General features: G+C 42.9%; 1 protein-coding gene across 2 annotated transcripts in view; it reads left to right on the top strand.

Annotated features, from left to right (window-relative positions):
* The window catches only part of ANK3 (ankyrin 3), a 275,643-nt gene that overhangs the window by 42,473 nt on the left and 210,832 nt on the right, over positions 1 to 22,338 (top strand). The window contains exons 6-8 of one of the 2 annotated variants that reach the window (XM_036769578.1): positions 5,126 to 5,311; positions 6,000 to 6,023; positions 7,232 to 7,330. In XM_036769578.1, the coding sequence (XP_036625473.1) occupies positions 5,126 to 5,311; positions 6,000 to 6,023; positions 7,232 to 7,330 (309 nt within the window). The remainder of the gene's footprint in view (positions 1 to 5,125; positions 5,312 to 5,999; positions 6,024 to 7,231; positions 7,331 to 22,338) is intronic. The other variant, XM_036769579.1, reaches the window with a different exon arrangement.

Raw genomic sequence — 22,338 nt, 5'->3', positions numbered from 1 at the left:
GCATCAGGATTCATCTATTAAAAAGTTAGTCAATAAACATTTATTAAGTGCCTACCATAGGCACTTAATAAGTGCCTACCATAGGCCCTACAATTTGTTATTCCCAACATTTGAATATTAGGAGAGGTATCCAGTGTTAGTGGAGCAAAGAAGGCGTCCAGCATGATGGGCCAACCCCTTGTTACCCACTGAGGGAGCATGGGGGTAACAGTAGCACAAGATAGGCAAACATGGATAGGTTGAGAACTTCCTTGTTAGAAACTGCTCCTGCACTGAGCAGATTACAGATCTGTGTGAGTACTGTGTCCGTGTTTCACTGAATTCCCCACTTTCCTCTTGGATATACCAAATGTCCTAGCTATAGACATGGTGGAAGGCCTGGAGTTGGATCCCAAGAGAAGAAAACGCCATTTTTCTGCAGGTGGCATTGTCCTTCTAGTTTACAAATATGTGTGTGTCTCACTTTAAGCAGTTCTTAAGTCTCACTTTAAGTATTCTCAGAAATCTGTTCTGACAGAACAAATAAACTAGAACTGCAGAATGTTAGGCCTGGAAGAAGATCACCATCTTCAAACAGAATCTCCTTTTTTATACTTGAGGGAATGAGGCCTAAAGAATAGTGAGATGCCTTAGCTGGTAACAGTCTCCCAGCAAGTTGGTGCTGCAGAGCTGGGGCCCAAACCTGACACTCCTTCCAAAGCCATAAGGGAAATGATCATTGTCATCACCTAAGGGTCTTTTACGAAAGCATTCGCCATCAGGGTCTTTACATAGCAAGCCCCCTAGTATATTTGATTTACTCCATGCCTGTGTTTCCAACATTTAGTTAACAAAACATACTTCATGGAGAGCTTCTCAATTACAGAAACATAAGGACCCTGCATGTACACTAAGTGATTTTAAAAATAACTTTATTGCTATCTTTTGCCTTTATATCAATCTATATTTCCCAGTATATCTCCGACTCCACTGGCAAGAAGACATCCCTTAGATCAAAGAATTAAAAAGAGGAAAACAAAATAGTTTAGCAAAACTAGCCGACATATTTGGGAGGAGCATAACATTATTATACCTACATGTATTTTCTAATTTTTTTAATTTGGCTTTTGTTCATAATCTGGAATCAGAGGATGTGGGTTCAAAACCCTGGTTCTTGCTATCTACTATCTGTGTAACTTTGGGTGAGTCACTCAAGCTGATTGAGCCTCAGTCTCCTCATTTGTAAAAACGAAAGGGTTGAATTAGATGGCCTTGAAGGACCCTTTAAATTCTAACTCTAGGATGCTACTGTCATTCTGTCATCTTGGAATGAAACCTGTCCCCAAATTTCTATTCCTGTTTGTTGAATATTAATATCTAGGTGACACAAGACTACTTCTTTCGCTGCTCTTGGAATTGAATTATTGAAATAAGACAAATTATACGCTAATAAAATCGCCTTGCTTTTGTCTTTCTGCTAAGAATAACTGGGAAAATCAAAAGTAAGCCAAACCATTTAAACTCGGTCTGGAAACAGAATCTGGAGTTACTAATTTGAGCCCCACTAACACAATGCTGATACCTGAAGGCGGGTGTCTGCTGGCCCACCTTTAATTGGCATTAGTAGGAAGTACCACTCCTGAGTGTTAATCATCTCAGCTACAGTTTATTTATCAGTGTTAAAGCAGGCATTTTTACATTCCCGGCAAGGGAGGACCTTGAGAATTTCCATTTGTGAGTATCAGCATTGAAATTGGACTTGAATAGAGGCATAGATGCTATTGGCTTCCCCCTTCAGTTTCGTTCTCAGATTAAAAGGACACCAGCCTAGTCACAACAGAAGATGGGGTTGGCACCTTGAAAGTGGAGGTGGGGGGGGGGGTAAAATGGGAAATATGGTCAAAAAGATAGCAGTAAAGTTTATTTTTAAAATCATTTCATATAGATGCAGGTTTCTTAAGCTTTCTGTAATTGGGATCCTCTCCATGAAGAGTTGTTTGTTAATTGAATGTTGAATCAGAGTCATGGAGTAAACCAAATATGCTTAGGGGGCTTGCTATGTAAAGACCCTGATGGAGCATGCTTTTGGAAAAGATCCTTAGGTGATGACAATAATCATTCTCCTAAGGGAAGCATTCTGGCTTTGGAAAGAGTGTCAGGTTGGGACTTGGGAGCTCTCCATAAAGATGCTTTCTCTCTGTGCTGGGGATGGACAAATAGGAGACTTCCTCAGGTAAGATGGGGCCAATGGACTGAGTAGTTGGATCATAAAATTTAGACTTTAGAGATGACTTGGTCTATTTTACCGGTAGGTATCACCTCACACAGGTGGAGGAGCTAAAGCTCAGAGAAGACAAGTGAGTTCTCTAAAGCCACACAGCAAGTGAGGGGGAAGAACACAGACTAGAATGCAAAACCTCTAACCCCACCTTGCCTTAAGAGAGTTGGGTTCAGGTCCTGGTCCCACCACTAATTCTCTTTGTGACCTGGAACCAATCTCGACCTCAGTCCCTGCGGAATGGGAGGCGTAGATTAGGTGACCCTTTGAGGTCTAGTGTTCTGTGATTCTCCAGTTCCAGAGGGTTCTAGAAAGATGAACGTGTGCATGATGAAGTGCTGAGGGCAGAGGCTCAAAGCAGAAGGAGCTTCTCCCTTATGGCATCTTCTGCTGCTGCTACTGAGTGCATTTCCAAGTCACACCACAAGCGCCACAGGAAAAATAAATATCGTGACCTAAATAAAATCCCAAGCTGCTTGCCAATTCTCTAGTAAAAATAATACAAAAGTTCTTTCGAGGCATTTGTCTTAAAGACAAAAAAGGAAAAGAGAAGACAAATTTCAGCACCAGTTAATCCACACAGGAGACATCCTTGTGCATTTCCTTCACACCAATAATGAGTCCCTCAATGGAATTCCCCAAATTAAGGAATTTACCGAATAATTCGGTTTACCAATTTTTTTTTAACCAAATGACTTTCTAAAGAAATCTTCATTGTGTAAAGCAAAATAAATGGATATATGGTTTTGGATGCTTTATTTGGCATCTGTCCGATTGGCTATGTGAAGCAAACAACTCTAAAGACCACGCCTTGATATGTCTATCATTCAAGCAATTAACCAGCATTTAGTAAGTACCCTCTGGGTACCAGGCCTACACACTGGGGGAAAGAGAACAGCAAAGCTGGCCTTGCCATCAAGAGGTTTACATTCTACTGAGAAGGAAAAATGTATACTTTCACATGGAGGGGGAGAGGAACAGAACTTATGACTTCATTGATAAAGGGAATTCCCAAGTGAGGAAAATCCATCTGCCAAAGCAGGTTGTCCCCTTTTCTGCAGATTTTAGTCCTAGAGAGTTGCCTAGAAAACTGAGGGATTGGCATCTTGGCCAGGATCACAGAGCCTGAGGTGGCAACAGCGTGGCTTAAACTGAGATCTTTCTGCCTCTGAGAACACCTCTATCTATGCACTACACCATGCATGTTGACTCTCTCCTCTCCTCTCCTCTGCTTTCTTCTCTTCTCCTCTTCTCTCCTTTCTTCTCTTCCCTCTCCTTCTTTTCTTTTCTCTTCTTTCTTTCTCTCTCCTTTTCTCCTTCTCTCTCTTTTCTTTCTTCTCTCTCCCTCTCCTCTCTCTTTCCTCTCTCTCCTCTCTTCTCTCCTCTCTCCCTCCTCTTCTCTTTCTTCCTCTTCTCTCCTCTCTTTTCTCTCTCTCCCTTTCCTCTCTCCCTCTCTCTTTTCTCTCTCCTCCCTATCTCCTGTGCTTTCTCTTTCCTCTCTTCTCTTCTCCTCTTCTCCCTCTTTTGCTTGTTCACTCATTCTTGCTCACCCTCTTTCTATATTTAGATATTCACATTTATCTATATACATAATATATATGTCTATATCTACATATATAATATACAAAATGAGTACAAGATATCTTTAAGAGGATCAATTAGAGGAACTGGGAATATTTAAGCTAGAAAAAGAAAATATGAGAGAAGTGAGAATCATAGGATCATAGGTTTAGAGTTGGAGAGGATTTTAGAGGTATCGAAGCCAACTTCCTTATTTTTCAGATGAGGAAACTAAGGCACATAGAGTAAAGGGGACTTCTCCAGTGTTAACCATTAAGTGACTGAGGTAGGATTTGAACCCAAGTGTTCTTGGCTCCAATTGCTGTCTTTAGTCTTTGAAAGGTTGTCGTGTCCAAGAAAGGAATGAGCTCATTCTACTGGTCCGAAAGGCCAGAACTAGTAGCAATGGATTTAAGTTGCAGGGCAGCAGATTTCGGCTCAGTATTGGAAGTTTTCTTTGCATTCAGAGCTGTCCACAAGTAGGGCAGGCTGCTCCAGGAGGTAAGGAACTCCCCATCTTAGGGGTCAGCTGGAAACTAAGAGGCACGCTCTTCAGATATCCAGTGGACTCAATGGCCCTTTCGATTTCCTCCCCTGCCCCCAGCTCTGAGATTCAGATGTTCTATACCTATCCACAAATGGATTAACCAACAGTAAATCCAGGGTCTCCTTCTTCCAGCCCCAAAGTTTAGCCCTTGAGTTCATGAGCTACAAATTCACAAAACATTTGTTAAGGCTTCCATACATAAGATACTATGCTAAGTGCTAGGGAAACAGTGACAGAAACAGAGACAAAGCCAGAGAGGGCCAGATGTCTCAACACACACATAGTTCTGTCTGTTTTTGTCCTTACAGCAAATGTAAATGATGTGGTGCTTCTGATTGTGGGACATTATTCATATTTATTTCCCTTCTGTCTATGTGTCCAATCAAAAGTACCTGTATGCTGTATATATTCATTAAAATGCCAGTGCCTACTCTAAGTAGAAACTTGTCACCTTGAGGGACTGATCTTCCATATTGCCCATCTTAATTGTATGGGCTTCCTCCTAAGCTTTTTTTCTGGAAATTAACCCAAAGTGTGGTTGGTCTAGCCAGAGTGATTCTTGTTATTTCTTGTCATTGGTTGGTAATACTTTTAAAATGGGTTTCCATGCCTTTGGTATGAATTTTAGAGTTCCTTAATGAATAGTGTTCATCCAATGATTTCACACAGCTCCCCCAAGAGAACCCCTTTCTCTGAGCCAAGTCCCAATTTATTTTTTTCTCCTCTGGAAAAGCAATCCAATTGATTCTCTCTATTTGCAGGATGGATTCACGCCCTTGGCGGTAGCTTTGCAACAAGGCCATGACCAAGTGGTTTCTCTACTGCTGGAAAATGACACAAAAGGGAAAGTCCGGCTTCCCGCACTTCATATAGCTGCCCGCAAAGATGACACGAAAGCTGCTGCCCTGCTGCTGCAGAATGACAGCAATGCAGACGTGGAGTCCAAGGTGAGCACTTGGTGAGGGTTGGCCAGGCATTCAAGCGCCATCTTTGAGGGGCAGGGATTGTAAGCAAATGAGATCTGCCTTTGTCTGGGTCATGCTTTATGTTCAGGTGTATTGACAGCAACAACAACAAAGTGTGCCCAAGCTAGGGAGGCACTGAGGTGGCTGCATTGAGCTTGCCTTGAAAAAAATGGGGGCCAGGTGCTCCTAGCATTTTTTGTTTTGTTTTTGTTTTTTGCAACGTACTTGTGTTCCTTGGCAGATTTCACATTTTCAACTACAAGATGGTATTTGATTTGGCAAGTGTCAGGCGGGGGCAATGGCTACCAAATACTAATGGGCATGCCAAAGTCAAACTTGATTAATGTCATGAAGGTTGGATGCAATACAGTGAGTTTTGATCTGCTAAGAGAAACCTGTTGACTATTAGATGTCATCTGGCCAAGTGACTGGCACTGTCTTTGTAACTACCGTGTCAGAGTCTCTTAAAAAAAAAGCCCAACAAGAACATGTGGCCTCTGAGACAGAATATCATTTAGATCTCATTCCATCTAGCTTTCTTTCCACACCTCGTGCTATCATCATAGCCACCATGTCATATAGCCACCACGAAGCTTTCTGCATCCATGTCACCAATAGTGAACTAACCGTTCATTTTTCCCCCTCTTTGCTTCCAAATATGTTAACCTAGATGGTGGTGAATAGGACAACCGAGGTATATGTACCCATATCTCTCTATATCTGCATCATCCTTTCATATCTTAGTGCTGCCGCATCATTACCCCTCCCCCTCTTCTTTGCATCGCCTTCAGTAGGATAGAGACCTGCTTTCTTACCAACAAATAGCATGTGCTAGATAAGGCAGTAGTTGGATCACCAGGGCTCTCTGCAGCTGAATCTGGCCTTTCAAAATAAATTCATGGATTCCAAGAACCTTACTGCCATTGGATGAGGGTACCAAGAGACAAAAAAAAAAAAAAAAAAAAAAACCAACTTGGAGATGTTCGTCTATCATGTGGAAAGCTGCAGACAGCCCTGAGACTGTGCATCCAGAATTGATGTGTTTTTTGTTTTTAGGCTTCTGCATGACACTCACCCTTGATGGTGTCAGCAAAGAGAATCTAGTCTCAGAATGGAACCAATGCCGCCATACTTTCCAAGGGAGGCAGTGACAGCTAGCATGGCAAAGAAGCTTGCTCAAGATTTAGAAATGCATCTAGTTTTTCTAAGGTTCCATACTTTGGGGATGGAGTGAATTGCTGCATGTTTTAGCATATTTCTTTAAGGAAGTAAAATGACCTCAGTGTGAAAATGAGCTGTGAAACTCGTGTTATCGACTAAGGCATTTGACAATGAGGCCACTAACTTGTGGATTCTTATCACAACTACAAATGATGGCCCACAATGGGAGGTAGAGTTTTACAATACTAGCACTTAAAAAAACCCACCCATTAATCGAAGGGTATTTGATGTTATTTCAATTTCCATCTGCTTTGAATATATCAAATCAGCTGAACTTCGGCAAAGATTTTCAGTGAAGGATTCAAGTATCAGGATGGAGTAAGGGTACTTTGCTTTCCACAAAAACAAGGAGATCTCACTCACTACTAGCAATTCTTCCCATTTGAAGAAGGGTTGGCCATTGTATCCATGGTTCTGCTGCTGGTTTGCTCAAATCTGTATCCCTGGTTCTTCACTGCCTCGACCTTCTGCCTAGTAATATGGTTGATTTGGGCTTCCCTGGGAGCCTGTCAGTAACTGACACTAATTGACGACTAGTACAGAATGAAATCTTAACTTTCAGCATATTTTGCTTCCTCTTTTTTTTCTTTTATAAGTTTGCTGCGGGTTATGGGACAGAAACTTCCCAGGTGGGGAGACATCAGAAATCCATTGAACCTCTCTGTTCTGCTTCCTTTCCAGAGTGGCTTCACCCCGCTCCACATTGCTGCCCATTATGGAAATATCAACGTAGCCACGTTGCTGTTAAATCGAGGTGCTGCTGTAGACTTCACTGCAAGGGTAAGGATTCGGTCCAAAATGTGTGTGACGTCTTGGGGAAATCATGTACGATGTAATACGTGTCTTAGTGTTAGTGTGACATCATTAGGCTGTGAAGTTCTCATTAGGATGTGAGCTCCTTGAAAGCAGGGCTTGGGTTTTTATTAGTTCATTTGGGGTCATTTTCCCTTTCTTAGTATCCCCAGAACTTACAGCTACGGGCACTGAATAAATGTTAGTTGAATGACTCCAGTGGATGTTTAGCTCAGCCAGCCTTTCTGGACCTGAATTTCCTCCTGTTGGTATAGTGGGGATGTTAGAGAGGGGCAACATTTTCTGCTGGAAAAAGCCCCTGGTAGGTCCCAGTACCTGGTTTCAAATCCTGAAGCTGGTAACTTACCAGCTATGTGACTCTGGGCAAGTGACTTCTCTGTATCTAAATTTCCTTGTCTATAAAACTGAGCCTTAGTCTAGGTTATTTTGAAGACCCTTTCCAACTCTAGATTATATGCTTAGAAAACTGCCTAAAATCTCTTCAGTTCTAATTTCATCCCACAATCCTATCCAGATCTGGGACATTGTCTTTATTGGCTCATATAAACATCCCTGGACCAAAATAGAACTCAGCATGCTCTAAACCTCCTGTGGAATTCTTGTGGTTCTGCTAACACTGGCTGGTGATTTAAAAATTGTTCCCTAAGTTGAAATCCCCAAGGAAACTGGGACCTTAGTAAGTGACACTTTTGGGAATCAGTGCCATAGGATGTAATGAGTCAGAAGGGAACATCCAGTATAAACTATGTACAGAAAGGCATCACTACCATGAAAATAGCTACAAGTGGTCATTGAGCTTTGGACTGAAGACCTTCCATCAGGAGAAGCCCATTCCCACCCAAGGGTGGTCCATTCTATAGATGGCTCATTTTCATCCTTGTACACTCAATGTTTAGTGAAGTTCCTGGTGCTTAGTTAATGCTCACAAATATTTTTCATTCAGTCCTACCTCTAATTGTTAAGAGATTCTTCCATGTGTCAAGCTCAATCTGCCACTTTTAGACTTCCCGAATTTGCCCTCCAGAGCGAAGCAGATTAAGTCCCAATCCCTCTTATTCGTGACAGCCCTCCCAGTCTTTGAAGCCAGAGAGCATGCCCCCATTCCATCCCTGGGTTTTTTCTTCCCAAGTTCCTTCAAGGAATCTTTATTTAGCAAATATTCAAGGATTTTTTTTTTTGCCACAGTGGTTGTCCTCCTCCAGGTTCCCTCAGGCTTTTCAGTGCATTTCCTAAAATGTGGCATGCAGATCTGAAAACAGTAGTCTATATGTGGCCTGACCAGGGCAAAATACAAAGGCAATCTCTCCATCTCATCCCCGGGAGCTTTGCCACCTTTAATGGAGGAGGAGATTGCATTAGTATTCTTGGCTGCCATATTGTGCTGCTGACATGTGTATTGAGCTGGCAGGCCACAGTGTGTTGACCTTGCAGATTTGGGTACGAGTAAGTTTTACAATGAATATCACAAGTGTGCAAACCAGAAATGAATGTTTTTACCTCCACTGCCTAAAAGATTTTGTAAGAAGCAAATCAAAAGCCTCAACATGAGCAAGTTCATATTCTTGGAGAGAGGAATCCCAGGGCCAAGTGGCAATCTAGCCAATTATTTTGAATTTCCAATTCAGTAGCTAAAAGATATGGCATGTTCCAAAAGCTCCTTTGTCGGGTACTTCATGACCAGGGGTAGGAATGATATGGAAGGTCCAGGGATGCTGTAGGGTGCACACTTCCTCCCCACCGCAGTTTTGGTGGGGCACTTCCTTCTCTCTTTCCTCTCCAGCTCAGGAAAGGATGGAAGGAAGCATGAGGTAGGAAATATTAACAATGCACTGGACTCGGGGTCAGCAAACCCTGGATTCACCTCTGACATTTATTAGCAGGGTGACCATGAGAAAGTCATTCAATACCTCTGGGCCTCAGTTTCCTCATCTATAAAATGAAATTAGTTGGATCCGGAAGTTTCTAAGGACTCTTTCAATGGTAAATCTGGGATGCTCTGATCCTGTAAACCAGCTGCCAGCCATAAAAGAAAAGGAACTGGAGATTTTTATAATCAAATCAGTGAGTTAACAGTATGCTGTGTCAGTCAAAAAAACCTAATAGGAATATAAGCTGCATTAATAGATGTCCAGTTTCCAGGGCCAAGGAAAGGAGCTTTTCCTGCTGAGATTTTGCCCTGTTCAGACCACAGCTAGAATACATATTAGGTTCTAAGTGCTACATTTCCAGGACAATGATAAGCCCAAGAACGGAGGACAATCAGGCCAGAACAGGGCCTGGAGATCGTTGAGTTAACTGAAAGAATGAAGGAGGGTTAACCTGGAGAAGAGAAGACATAGAGGAGATATGAAAGTGTTCTTCAAGTATTCACAGAGCTGTCTGTTTGCCTCAGTTTCCTCCACTGTAAAACGAATATAATAGCATCTACTGTGTGCAAGGTTATTGTGAGAGACAAGTGAGATGTTATTCGTAAAACTCTTGGCACAGTACCTGGCACATAGTAGGTGCTTTTAAAATGTTAGCTATTATTAGGTGTTAAGGGGCATTAGAGCTGGTGTCCTTGGCCCTAGAGGACAGAACTGGGAAGAATCGGTGAAAGTTGCAGAAATCATGGGTACGTGTAGCTCTTTCTCCTGCAAAGGCCACTTTGCCAAACTCTTCAGACATCTGTTTTCTTCCCCTCTTAAAAGTCATGGATGGCTATGGAAATTAATGACTACTAAGGAAGGTTTTGATTGAACTCTACAAGCATTTATTAAACACCTACTGGTATTGCTGGGCGCTGTGCTAAGTCCTGGAGATACACACACAGAATGAGAGTCCCCGTTCTCAGCACCCTCCCCAAGCTTGCTTCCTGAGAGCAGCAATCATGGCCGTGAGTGGGGATGACGGGGACGAGGGGTTTCTGGCTCGGGGCTGATATTTTCCCACAGAATTAGAAGGCAATGCAGCATCCTGGAGTGAGAGGAGAGGCTGGTGCTAGGACCTCAGATCTGCTCCTGCTTTTGATCTTTGCTATCTCCATGACTGGGGCCAAGTCTTCCCTTCCCTTGCTGATCCTCAGTTTCTTTATCTGCAAAATAAGGGGGTTGAAAAAGCGGGCTTCTGAGGTCTCTCTTGGCTTCTCTAATCCCCACAAATAAGTGCCTCTAAATCAAGTCTATTGCCAAGTTTGATGTTTCTGATGAGCAAGGCCAAACTTTTTAATATTCCTTCAAAAGGGAAGTTTTGATAATCAAGCAGACGTTCATTTCTTCATTTTTTCTCTCCTTTTCTGGACATAGTTTGAAGTAATAATAAGGGATTGTGATAGAGAGTAAAGTTATAATTTCATTGGTACAAGAAACTTCCTAGAACACACAGAGGTAAGTGACTTGCTCAGGGTCACACAGTCAGGATGTGTTGGAAGAGGGGCTTAAATGCAGGTTCTTCAGGCTTCAAGTCCTGCTCTGTAGCCACTCTGCCACACAACCTCCTCCACAGTCAAGGCTCACTGACTCCTGGCTGCTTTGGAAATAGATGGTCACCATTCACATCTGTACAATATAAAAAGGACTTAATGAAATAAGTGAAAGTGTCAAGATTTCCATGGTCGCTGAAATAGCTCAGAGGAGAGTTTGTTGTCAGCCCCTTTCACCCAGATCCATTTGGATCAATCAGCCATCATTTATAAGGGCCTACTATGCTCCAGGTGCTGGGGCAGAGACAAAAATGAAACTGTTCTTGCTCTCCGGGAGCTTCCGCTCAGTTGTGGAAAACACTTCCACTTATAAAGTAAATGCATAACAGACATTCATGTGGTTTCAGGGTGAGGGGAGGGCCTAGCAAGTCAAGGGGAGGAGACACAAGAAAGACATCCCGCAGAAAGTGGCATTTGAGCTGAGTTCTGAAGGAGATACAGATAAACGTGACCAATGTTATCATCAAAGACTCTTTGAAACTACTTAACTCTTTATTTGTCAAATTTTACCTTCATAGATTTAGAGGTCAAAGGGACCTTAGAAGCCACTGAATTCAGCCCCTCCTCCTACCTTCCCATTTTGCAGATGGGGAAACTGAGGCACAGAGAGATTAAGTGATATGCCTAGTGTCACACAGCTAGTAAGTGTCAGAGGTGGGATTTGAATTCAGGTTCTCCTGTCCCCAAATCCAGTACCCTATCCCACTACACAAGTGGTATCAAACCCAAATAGAAACAGGGTCACTAAGTCATTCATTAGCATGGGGGTGGGGTGCATATTGACTTAGAAAACCACATATTAACATTATCTATATCCCATTCTATTTTTATTATGTTAAATATTTTCCAATTGCATTTTAATCTGATTGAGCCACACTTAGAATGTTGCTGCTCTAATTGGGTCTGCACTAGATTATAATTCATAAAAACAGTGAAACTGCCTTTCTTTAGAAAGATTACTTCAGTTTCGTTGTCGTTTAGTCATTTTTAGTTGTGTTCAACTCTTTGTGACCCCTTTTGAGGTTTTCTTGGCAAAGAGATGGGAGTGGTTTGCCATTTCCTCCTCCAGCTCATTCTACAGATGAGGAAACTGAGGCAAACAGGGTTAAGTGACTTGCCCAGGGTCATACAGCTAGTACGTGTCTGAGGCGGAATTTGAATGCAGGTCTTCATGACTTCAGGCCCAGTGCTCTGTCCACTGCCCCACCTAGCAGCCCAATTCTTCGGTTCAAACTTTTCAATGATAAAGAGCAGCCCGATTTCGTGTGAAAGGATGAGATTTTGACAACACGAATATCCGTGCTTGGCAGGCTGCTTGGAGACCCCACCTGAATGGCCTTCACAATAGGTGACCCCTCTAAGCACCTTGCTTTTTTTTTCTGCCCATGGCCTGGCAAGCTTAGTTGGTGACACATCTCTAAAAAATTTACATACCAAACCAGAGGTGGGAGATTTCTTTTCAGCAGGGATCCCTTATTATGACCCCTTCACTGCTGTTTCCTAATTCTTAGCTTTTTCAGGAATGTCCCAAAAATAACAGATGCCTGTTGGGAAAAGTTCAAGGAGACTCCCTTGGCCTTGCCTTTCACCTTCTGTTGACCTCAGTTTCCCCAACTATGACATGAAGGCATTGGACTGGATGAACTTTAGGACCCTCCCTATCAGGCATTTGAGCCAGGCAGTGTGCTCAGTGCTGGGACACAGAGACAACAGTGAGACAGTCTCTGTCCTCCAAAGGCTTACAGTCAGTCGGGGAGGACACCATGTACACATGTAGATGCACCCAAGATAAACCAAGGCCATTTGTTTGGAGGAGGAGTCTAGCTAGGCTCTAACTAGCAGCTTGAGGGAAATGGGAAAGGCTTCATAGAAAAATGCTCCTTGTCCTGGGCAGTGAAGGAAACCTGAGACCCAAATATGAGCAGAATGCTTTCCACATTCCAGGCCTGAGGGACAGTGTGTGCCAAAGCTTTGGAGACATTCCAGCTTGACACTGTGTTCCTTAATCAATCGAATCCATCCACAAGCATTTATTAAGCAGTTACCGCATACCTGGCACAATTCAGAGTAATGAGAATACAAAGATAAAAATGAACTAGTTCCTGCCTTCATTACTTTCTAATGGGAGAGAGAACATGAACATATTAGAGGGTAGCCATTATGATTCTTCATCAGCATTTTGCAAAGAACAGACTACAAACCCCAGCAGCCCAGTTTGAGATGCCTGGCACCAAGTAAAAGAGCTGATTGGAGTAATCCTGGGCACAACTGCCTTGCAGGGCTCTGCCCAGAGGCTGGGGGTGGTTCCCATGCTCTGGCTGACCTTGCTTAGCACTGAGTCAATGAAGAAATCCTGTCCGGGTGATGTCAGCCCGTGGTCTAACCACAGTCTGAGGCTGCGACTCAGAGCCTGCAGCTGCCTGCTGGGGAAGGCAGTGGGGGAGAGGGAGGAGCAGGGAGCACAGCCCGCCCATCATTTCCTGAAGGCCATAGGTATACACTGACCAAGCGGAAAGCGAGGGTAGCCCAAGCCACATCCTGGGCTATATGGCACCTCTGCTCCTTCCAGGTGATTTCCAAAGTCACAAATGTGATCCCAGAAGGTAGAGATGCAGCGAGCTCCCACAAGGTTTGACTCTGGCCCCACTTACATTCCAGGGGCATGGGTGAGGTCAGTTCTGCTGCTACATGCACCTACCCACCTGTATTTTCTTGCTTTAAATCTGGTTTAATTTGTTAAAAAGAAAAACAACCGATGTATCAAGCATGCATTGTCCAGCAAAACAAATTTCCACAATGTCTGTGTCCAAAAAGATATGTGGCCCTCTCCAGCCCCTTGCTATCAGGAGGTGGCTGATGGAGTATCTTCCAGCAACTTATGTACATCTTTTGGAACAGTCCATGGTACCTTTAAGACACACACACACACACACACACACACACACACACACACACACACACTTGTCCTTTCTATCCCTGCTTTCTGCAGCCTCAGCTTTCCTCATTATCAGGGTTCAATGAAGCACAGAAAGGGTAAGGGCCACCTTCTGAGTGTATCCACAATCTGTCTCCATTTAGCCAGTCCTCATTCTGGCTGCCATGGAAAGAATCAAACAACCATCAAGCCTGTATTAAGTGCTGATTCTCTGTCAAGTCCTGGGCTTACAGAGACAAAAATCACATAGTCCAGTTCAGTTCCCCTTAAGAGAACAATATTAGTGATAAAGCCCTGGCTTTATATTATGATAACAATGATTAATTGCAATAATTATTATTAATTATAATAACAATTATTCTCGGTATGATTGTAGTAATGGTGATTATTAATTATAATCATAAATGTTGTCGTGATTATTGCTTTTCATCCCAGCCTGTGCGGAGTATGTGGAACTTGCCATAAGGACGTCCCCCCAGGGTGGACAATGCTTCTCTATGTACCTTAGGCTTCTTAAAGAAGCCTCTACCCATGGCACTGAGAGTGTGAGGAACTTGTCCAGGGTCACACAGCCAGTAGGTACCATGACTCAGAGGCGGGTTCTGGCCCCCACACACACTGACCAGCTATGTTCTTCAAAAAGAAAAAAGAACAAAGCCATCTTTTGTCTTTGCATCCCAAAGGCCTAGCACTGTGCCTGGTACGTCGTAGGGGCTCAATAGATGCTTATGGATTGATTCTAGAAGTAGCAAAGGTCAGAGAATACTGAGAGGCACTTGAAGTGGACGAAGTGGAATCAGGAAGAACAGAGTTCAAATCCTGCCTCAGACACTTATTAGTTGAATGGATCATCACCCTCTCAGCCTCAATGTCCCCATCTGTAAAATAAAGAAAACTCCCAGATTAATTAACTAATTAGGTGAAATTAACTAAATGAAATGAATTAATTTAGTCAATTAACCTATGTAAAGCACTTGGCAAACCTTAAAGTAACCTATCAATGAGAGCTGTTGTTGCATTGTTCGGCCACGAGGAAAAGTGTTTTTTATGGGTTAAAGTCAGTAAATTGATGTTTGGCTGGCTGAGACTGCAAGGGGTAGAGAGTCGCCAGAACCCGGTGCTGGCCCTCAGCCTCGGCCTCTCTCTTTGGCGATGTCTTCCATTCTAGGGGAAGGACTGAGCATTCTCTGGCCATTCCATTTGACTTGGGGCCTCCATCTGTCCTGCCCTAGAAAGAAAGCCGCTACCGGTGTGACCCACTCTCTGGGCCTCAGTTTCCTCATCTGTGAAACAGGAGGGTCGGACTAACTTGTCATGAAGGTCACCCAGATCAAAATCCTATCATTTTACGGGTTGGAGGCTCAGAGCCTTAGCCTGGTGTCATGGACAGAGTGCGAGACCCAAAATCAGGAGAGGCCTGGGTCTGCACCTAGACATACGTATGTGTGTTTGTGTATGTATGTACATCAATAAAGAGAGACAGACAGAAAACATGCCAACCTGAATGAGAATGAGTGGACAGACAAAAATTATGACCAGGATTCAGAGAAAGTGACAGAAAAATTGTGATATTTTACAAGTCAAAATTAATTAATTTAAATGTAATTATTAAGCAAGTTTAGTTGGTGGTTCTATTGAAAATTAATTTTTTAACTTAATAAAACATTTCCATTTTTTTTAAATGAGGGCATGTACCTAGGTGGTCTCCAAGGTTCCTACTACTTCAAATTCTACAATCCTATTACTCCAGAGAATTAGATTTGGGGGGCGGGGAATGGTGGCAGCTGAAAATCTCTCTCCTGAGCCCCAAAAGGAATGACTGAAATTTCTAGAACATTTTAAGGTCCACAAAGAGCTCTCTTCCCACAAGTCTGTGAGGCAAGCAGTAGAACCATTGTTGTCTTCCTTCTGCAAAAGAGAAAGATGAAGCCAAGCCATCCAGTAGCTCCCACAGGTGTGCCGCTATGCCCAGCAAGTATCCCAACTGGGATTCCAACCCAGGCCTCCTGACTCCATGCTCAGTGCTCATTTGACTAACCCAACACTGCCTTTCTCTTGAGGCAATTTTTTCTTTAGAGGAAAATCAACATTCTTTCTTCATTAAACTGAATTGTTTCTTTCCTTTAAGTCAGTAACAGACTTTAATTTTAAAGATTTCAATACCCTGACAATTTGTAGACTCTTGAAATAGAGTTTAACTAAGTCCTTCAGGTAGGATGTAGCAGTTTGAGAGTTAGACCTCATGTGTAAGATGGAGGTAAAGGAGATGGACATAGTTTGACAGAGCCACAGACTTCCGGAGTTGGAAGGGGCCTTGACAGCCGCCTAGTCTGACCCACACGTGGACTGGAATCTCTTCTCAGCTACACCTAATCATTGCCCATGCCACCTCTCTCTGAAGAGCCCCATCAAGAGAAAATTCACCCACCCTTTGTGGGAGCAGTTCATCCCACTCTGGGGAACTTCTGATTTTTTATAATAATTGTTTATTTGTGTCTTTAGTTATCACATGATCTGCATTTCCCAGTGTAGCCAAACTTTATAGCAAGGTTCAATAAGAGGGAGAAAAAACTGTCCAACCAAAGTACCATTGAAAAAGTCTATGTGTGACAATGTGCAATTTCCTGGGCAGGCTGGCGAGTGCCCTGTAACTTAGAGGCTTATAGTGTTGCCTGGGGGCACTTAGAGATTGTGATTTGCCCAGGGTCCCACAGCCAGTATGGTTCAGATGTAGAGTCTGGACACAGGATTTCTGACTCTAAAGAAGTCTAAGGACTTCACTCTGCCACATTGATGATTCAGGTTCTAAAAAGGTGACTCTCTCACTTTTGCATATTTGTCCCCAGCCCCTCTTGGCACATCATAGATACTTGTTGATTAATGGATTCTAGACCAGCAGTTCTCAAGCTTTTTGGTTTCAGGGCCTCTTTATACTCCTACAAATTATTGAGGACCGCCCCCCAGCAAGAGTTTGTTTATGTGGCTTGTATCGATATATACTATATTAAAAATTAAAACATCTTGGTATTTATTTTATAAAAATTTGTTTTTAGTATTTTATTAGACCCCTGGGTCAGTCTTGGGGACCCCTAGAAGTATCCATATCACATTTTGAGAACCATTGTTCTAGATTAAGCAAATGCTAGAGAATATTGTTTGGGCACTGGGGGAATTTCTTTAATGACTAAAGATGGTAGCTTTCATTGGGCAAAGGGTTTCATTGAGTTCCCTTTGGGCACCCACCCACTCACCCATCTGGGGGAAGGTAGCTGGACAGGAGGGGATTCCTCTCCCAGGCAACACTAATATAGTTTTATTACAAACTAGAAATAACACCAGCCACCCATTTGCCATCAGCCCCCAATCCCTATCCCACCCACCCCCCCCCAAAGAAATTGAAGGCTGTGGTTTTCTCTTTTCTCTGCTTTTTGAATATGTGAATAGCTCACTTCTGGGTTGCTCTGTAATCATTGCAGTGGGAACCATACATTTAGTTTACCTGAATAAATCCTATTTTGAAATTCTATGAAATAGTGTTCTATTAATGTAGAGTTGTTGATTTTTTTGACCTTTCATTTTAAAAAAGGAAGTATTTCTCAGCAGTAGATATTTTCACAAATAAGAGAAAATAGGGATAAGGACCTGGCTCTGAACTCAACCCCCACCCCCATCCCCATGCACCTTGGCCCCTGTCTGGGCACATGTGACCGTCAGGTGGTCACCATCATTTGTGCCTACATATTCTAGGGCCCTGCCCTCCCAACTGGAACCTGCTCTCCAGGGCTCCAAGTCAAAGGGCCCTGGGTTCAAATCCCAATTCGGCTGCCTGAGTCCCTTTCTCCTTTTTCTCGTCTTTTAAATGAGGGCACTGAGCTAGGTAAGCTCTCAGACCCTTTTCAGCTATAAATCTTCCAGTGATGCTTTAGTGGATCTGCAGGAAGGACGGAGACAGAGCTGGGTTAGCCAGGAGACAGTGTGCCTGCTGGGAGAAGCAAGAGTAGTGATGATGGTGATGGTGATGGTGATGATGGTGATGGTGATGGTGATGGTGATGGTGATGATGGTGATGGTTATGATGATGATGGTGATGGTGATGGTGATGAGGATGATGGTGGTGGTGATGATGATGGTGATGATGGTGATGATGATGGTGATGGTGGTGATGATGGTGATGATGGTGATGATGGTGATGGTGATGGTGATGGTGGTGATGGTGATGGTGATGGTGGTGATGGTGATGGTGATAGTGATGGTGATGGTGATGATGGTGGTGATGGTGATGGTGATGGTGGTGATGGTGATGATGATGATGAAGCAATTTAAGGGGAGGAAAAAGGGGAACCAAGATTTGTTAAACACCTACTATGTGCCAGGCACTGTATGTGCTATGCACACTACAATTGTCATCTCATTGGTTCCTCACAACAATCCTGGGAGGGAGATGCTATTATTATCTCCATTTTACAAATGAGAAAACTGAGGTAAACAGAGGTTAAGAGACTTGCCCAGGGTGACACAACTAGTAAGTGTCTGAGGCCAGATTTGAACTTGGATCTTGAGTGTGCCCCTGATGGCCTTTTAAGTGGAGATTGAGGAGATGAAGGAAACACGCTGGGGATGAATAATTCCTCTACATGCAGATTTTTAGATGTGAATCTGAAGCCTTTCACCGTCTGGCTCCAGCCCACTTTTCCTGGTTTAATACACAATAGGTGGGGGATACAAACAAAGGCAAATGACAGTCCCTGCCCCCAAGGAGCTCCTAATCAACAAGCAGAGGGTCTCCGGCGGTCCCCTCCCCCAACAATTACCTTGTATTTATTTTGTATAAACATTTTGGCTCCTCAAATAGAATGTAAGCTCCTTAAGGGTTCAACTGATTTCATTTGGGAATGAATGAATAAACAAGTAAATGGATGAACGAATGAATAATGAGAGACAGAGAGAGAGAAATAATCAAGTGGGTAAATAGATAGACAGACAGACAGATGGATCGATGGATGGATGGTTAGAAAAGTAGAGAGAGAGAAAGATAGACAGATGGTTAGATAGGTAGATAGACGGATGGATGGATGGATGGATGGATGGATGGATGGATGGATGGATGGATGGATGGTTGGATGGTTAGACAGACAGACAAACCAACAAGTAGATAGAAAGACAGAGAGAGATGTTGCTGGGACCCCCCACAGCCCATGGTCCACACTAAAGCCTTCATAAACATGGCTTGATGGATAGATCGGCTTCTCCAAAGGCTGGCATTGGGCAGGGCAGGGCGGGTGGAGGCAGGCACATGTGCAGCTCATCCAGGCAGAAGGAAGGCGCCCGGTGTCGCCGTAGCGTCAGAGATCTAGGCTAGGACTTCCACGGCCACCGGGTCCAACCTCTTCATTTTACAGATGAGGAAACTGAGGCCCACCAAGGTTAAATGACTTGCCCAGGGTCACTTAGCCATTCATCACAGGTGGAATTCAAGCCCAGGTCCTCTGACTTCAGACTCAGTGCTCTGTGACAAAATGGAGTGTTAGAGGAAAATTAGTGGAAGGAGAGACTGAACTCAAGAACAATAATACAAAAGCTGTTATTCCTGTAGCATTTTAAGGTTGACAGAGCACTTAACATGCATTCCATTTGATCCTCCAGTATCTCTATTATCTGTGCTGCTAATTATCCCCATTTTACAGCTGGGGAAACTGAGGCTGAGAGAGATCACATGACTTGCCATGGGTCACACAGCTACTGAGTGAGGCTAGATTTGAACTCAAGTCTCCCTGAGGCCCGACATGGTGCTCCTTACGCTATGGCGCCACCTAGCAGCCTCAAGGATCCAGGGTCTCTAAAATGTCAAATCTGAGTCCCTGGTCCCATAATCTGTCAGGGAAGTCGTAGAAAGGATTTGGGCTCAACCTGGGAAGTTGGACCCAACGACTAGATCATTTATGTGGCTCCATCCAAACAGTAGGCACTTAATAAATGCACGACTTGACTTGGGTTCCCAGTGACGTACTGGGCTGAGACATCTGTGCAGGTAGGCCAGAATCAGGATTCCCGGGTTCTGATCCAGATCTGCCCTAGAAGAACCAGCACCTCCTCCCCTCCCCTTCCTGAAAGTTTCAGATTTTGTCTCCTGTGGCAAAGGCTGGGTAAGAGGGAGGACTAGTAGCCAATTAAACATTTCCTAAGGAGGGAGCCTTTACCCTGGCACTGGGCTAGACTTGTCTTGGGAGCCCAAAATGAACAGGGGCAGAAATTCCGAACCTCATCTTTAGGAATGGGAGAGCCTGCCCATGGCGGGCTGATAATCATGCCATTTGTACAGCCACGTGCCACCATGTAGACGTACTGGAACTGAAGCCAAGAAGACTCGGTTCAAATCCTGCTGCAGACACTCGCCGGCTGTGTGACACCAGGCAGGGCTGTGTCTCAGACTTTGTTTCCTCATCTCTAAATTAGTGTTAATAATAGCGCCCACCTCTTGGGTTGTTGTGAAAATCAAAAGAGATAATGTATGCAACACTTAGGAACCTTAAAGCCTTCTATAAATGCTTTAAAAAAAATCCTGATTGATCAGGGGTGGCCAGCTTTAACCCCTAGAGGAATGAGTGCCAGATTTTCAGTGTGAGCGTTCGCACCTCCGAAATCAGCCAGAGACGCAAATGGAGACTTGCTTTATTGTTTCCCTCATGGTCAAGACTTAAGAAAGTGTTAATAATACAAATTAAACTTAAAAGTACGTGGGTATACTCCCTCCACCCCTGACGGTGCTTAAACATTTACCAGCAAACCTCTAGATACTATTTTATTTTATTGTTTCAAAGCAGGTGTTGCCCACTTTCCGGATGAGGGAACTGAAGCAGTCCTAAAACTAGTCATAGTTAATAACTAGGGTAGCTATTAACGCTGTAAGAATTTTATTAACTCTGTATACTCTATATAGCTATGTAACTATTTTATTAACTATGTATACTCTATATAGCTATATTATTAACTATGTAACTATTTTATTAACTAATATACTCTATATAGCTATATTATTAACTATGTAATTATTTTATTAACTCTGTATACTCTATATAGCTATATTATCAACTATGTAATAATTTTATTAACTAATATACTCTATATAGCTATATTATTAACTATGTAACTATTTTATTAACTCTGTATACTCTATAGCTATATTATCAACTATGTAATAATTTTATTAACTAATATACTCTATATAGCTATATTATTAACTATGTAACTATTTTATTAACTAATATACTCTATATAGCTATATTATTAACTATGTAACTATTTTATTAACTCTGTATACTCTATATAGCTGTATTATTAACTATGTAACTATTTTATTAACTCTATATACTCTATAAAGCTATATTATCAACTATGTAATAATTTTATTAACTAATATACCCTATATAGCTATATTATTAACTATGTAATTATTTTATTAACTAATACACTCCATATGGCTGTATTATTAACTATGTAATAACAGTAATAGTTAACGGTGATGGCTGACCTTGATGTACAGTGTGAAGGCTCCTGAAGCACTTCCCCTGTATCGGCTCATCAGATCCTCGAATCATGCCTGTGAGGCGGGTGCTATTTTATGTCCATTTCTCAGATGAGGAAACCAAGGCAGACAAAGGTTAAGTGACTCGCCCGGGATCCCATGACTATCAAGTGTCTAAGCCAGGATTCAAACTTGGTTTTTGATCCTACTACATTTGGAACCTTAGTGAGAACAAGCAATTTTAGAATGATTTGTTTAGAATTGTTATGTGCTTGGAATTATTTTATTGATTTGTAGAATTATGATGTTGCTGTTGTTAGGTATTATTTCAGACACATCTGACTCTCCATGGCCCCATTTGGGGTTTTCTTGGCAAAGACACTGGAGTGGTTTGCCATTTCCTTCTCCAGCTCATTTTACAGATGAGGAAACTGAGGCAAACTGGGTCTGAGGCCAGATTTGAACTGAAAAAGATGACACCTAGCTGCCCAATTTTAGAATAGAAAAACCTTAATTTTAGCAGACCCAGATTCAGGGTCTCTGTACAAGGGAGGTCAGGTAAGGTTATCGGCACCTTTTGCTCCGGACGTCTGGTGCGCCACGTTGTTGGCACTGAGATCTGTATTGCCCAATTACTTGACTGTTAAAAAAAAGAAAATCTGTCCAGTAGCCAACTCCAGAATCCCCAAGCCCTCCAACTGCCTGAAGCTCCATGCTCACATGGTGAAATCCAAAGAAAAAGGATACGTGGTGGCACCTCATCCACCCTGACTTTTCTGGGGATGGCTAGGAACCTACACCTGTGATTTCACTGATATAGGGAAACTCCCTCTACCAATGCAGGTTGGCACCTCCTGCAACTTATTGTCCTATATTTGGCAAGAGGGTTGAGAAGGCAGGTGACTTGCCCAGGATCACATAGCCAGGCTAAGTCAGAGGTCTACCTGGATACAAGGCGACCTCTCCATCTACTTTTCCATGCTGCCTGGAAGAACCAACTTTGGACTCATCTGTAAGGTTTTAAGATATGAAGCAGCTACCTGCCCCCTCCTCCCCAA

This window comes from Trichosurus vulpecula, chromosome 8, assembly GCF_011100635.1.
Source record: "Trichosurus vulpecula isolate mTriVul1 chromosome 8, mTriVul1.pri, whole genome shotgun sequence".
Classification (NCBI taxonomy): Eukaryota; Metazoa; Chordata; class Mammalia; order Diprotodontia; family Phalangeridae; genus Trichosurus; species Trichosurus vulpecula.
Note: the sequence above shows the minus strand (reverse complement) of the source record. Positions and strands in the feature narration are given on the sequence as shown.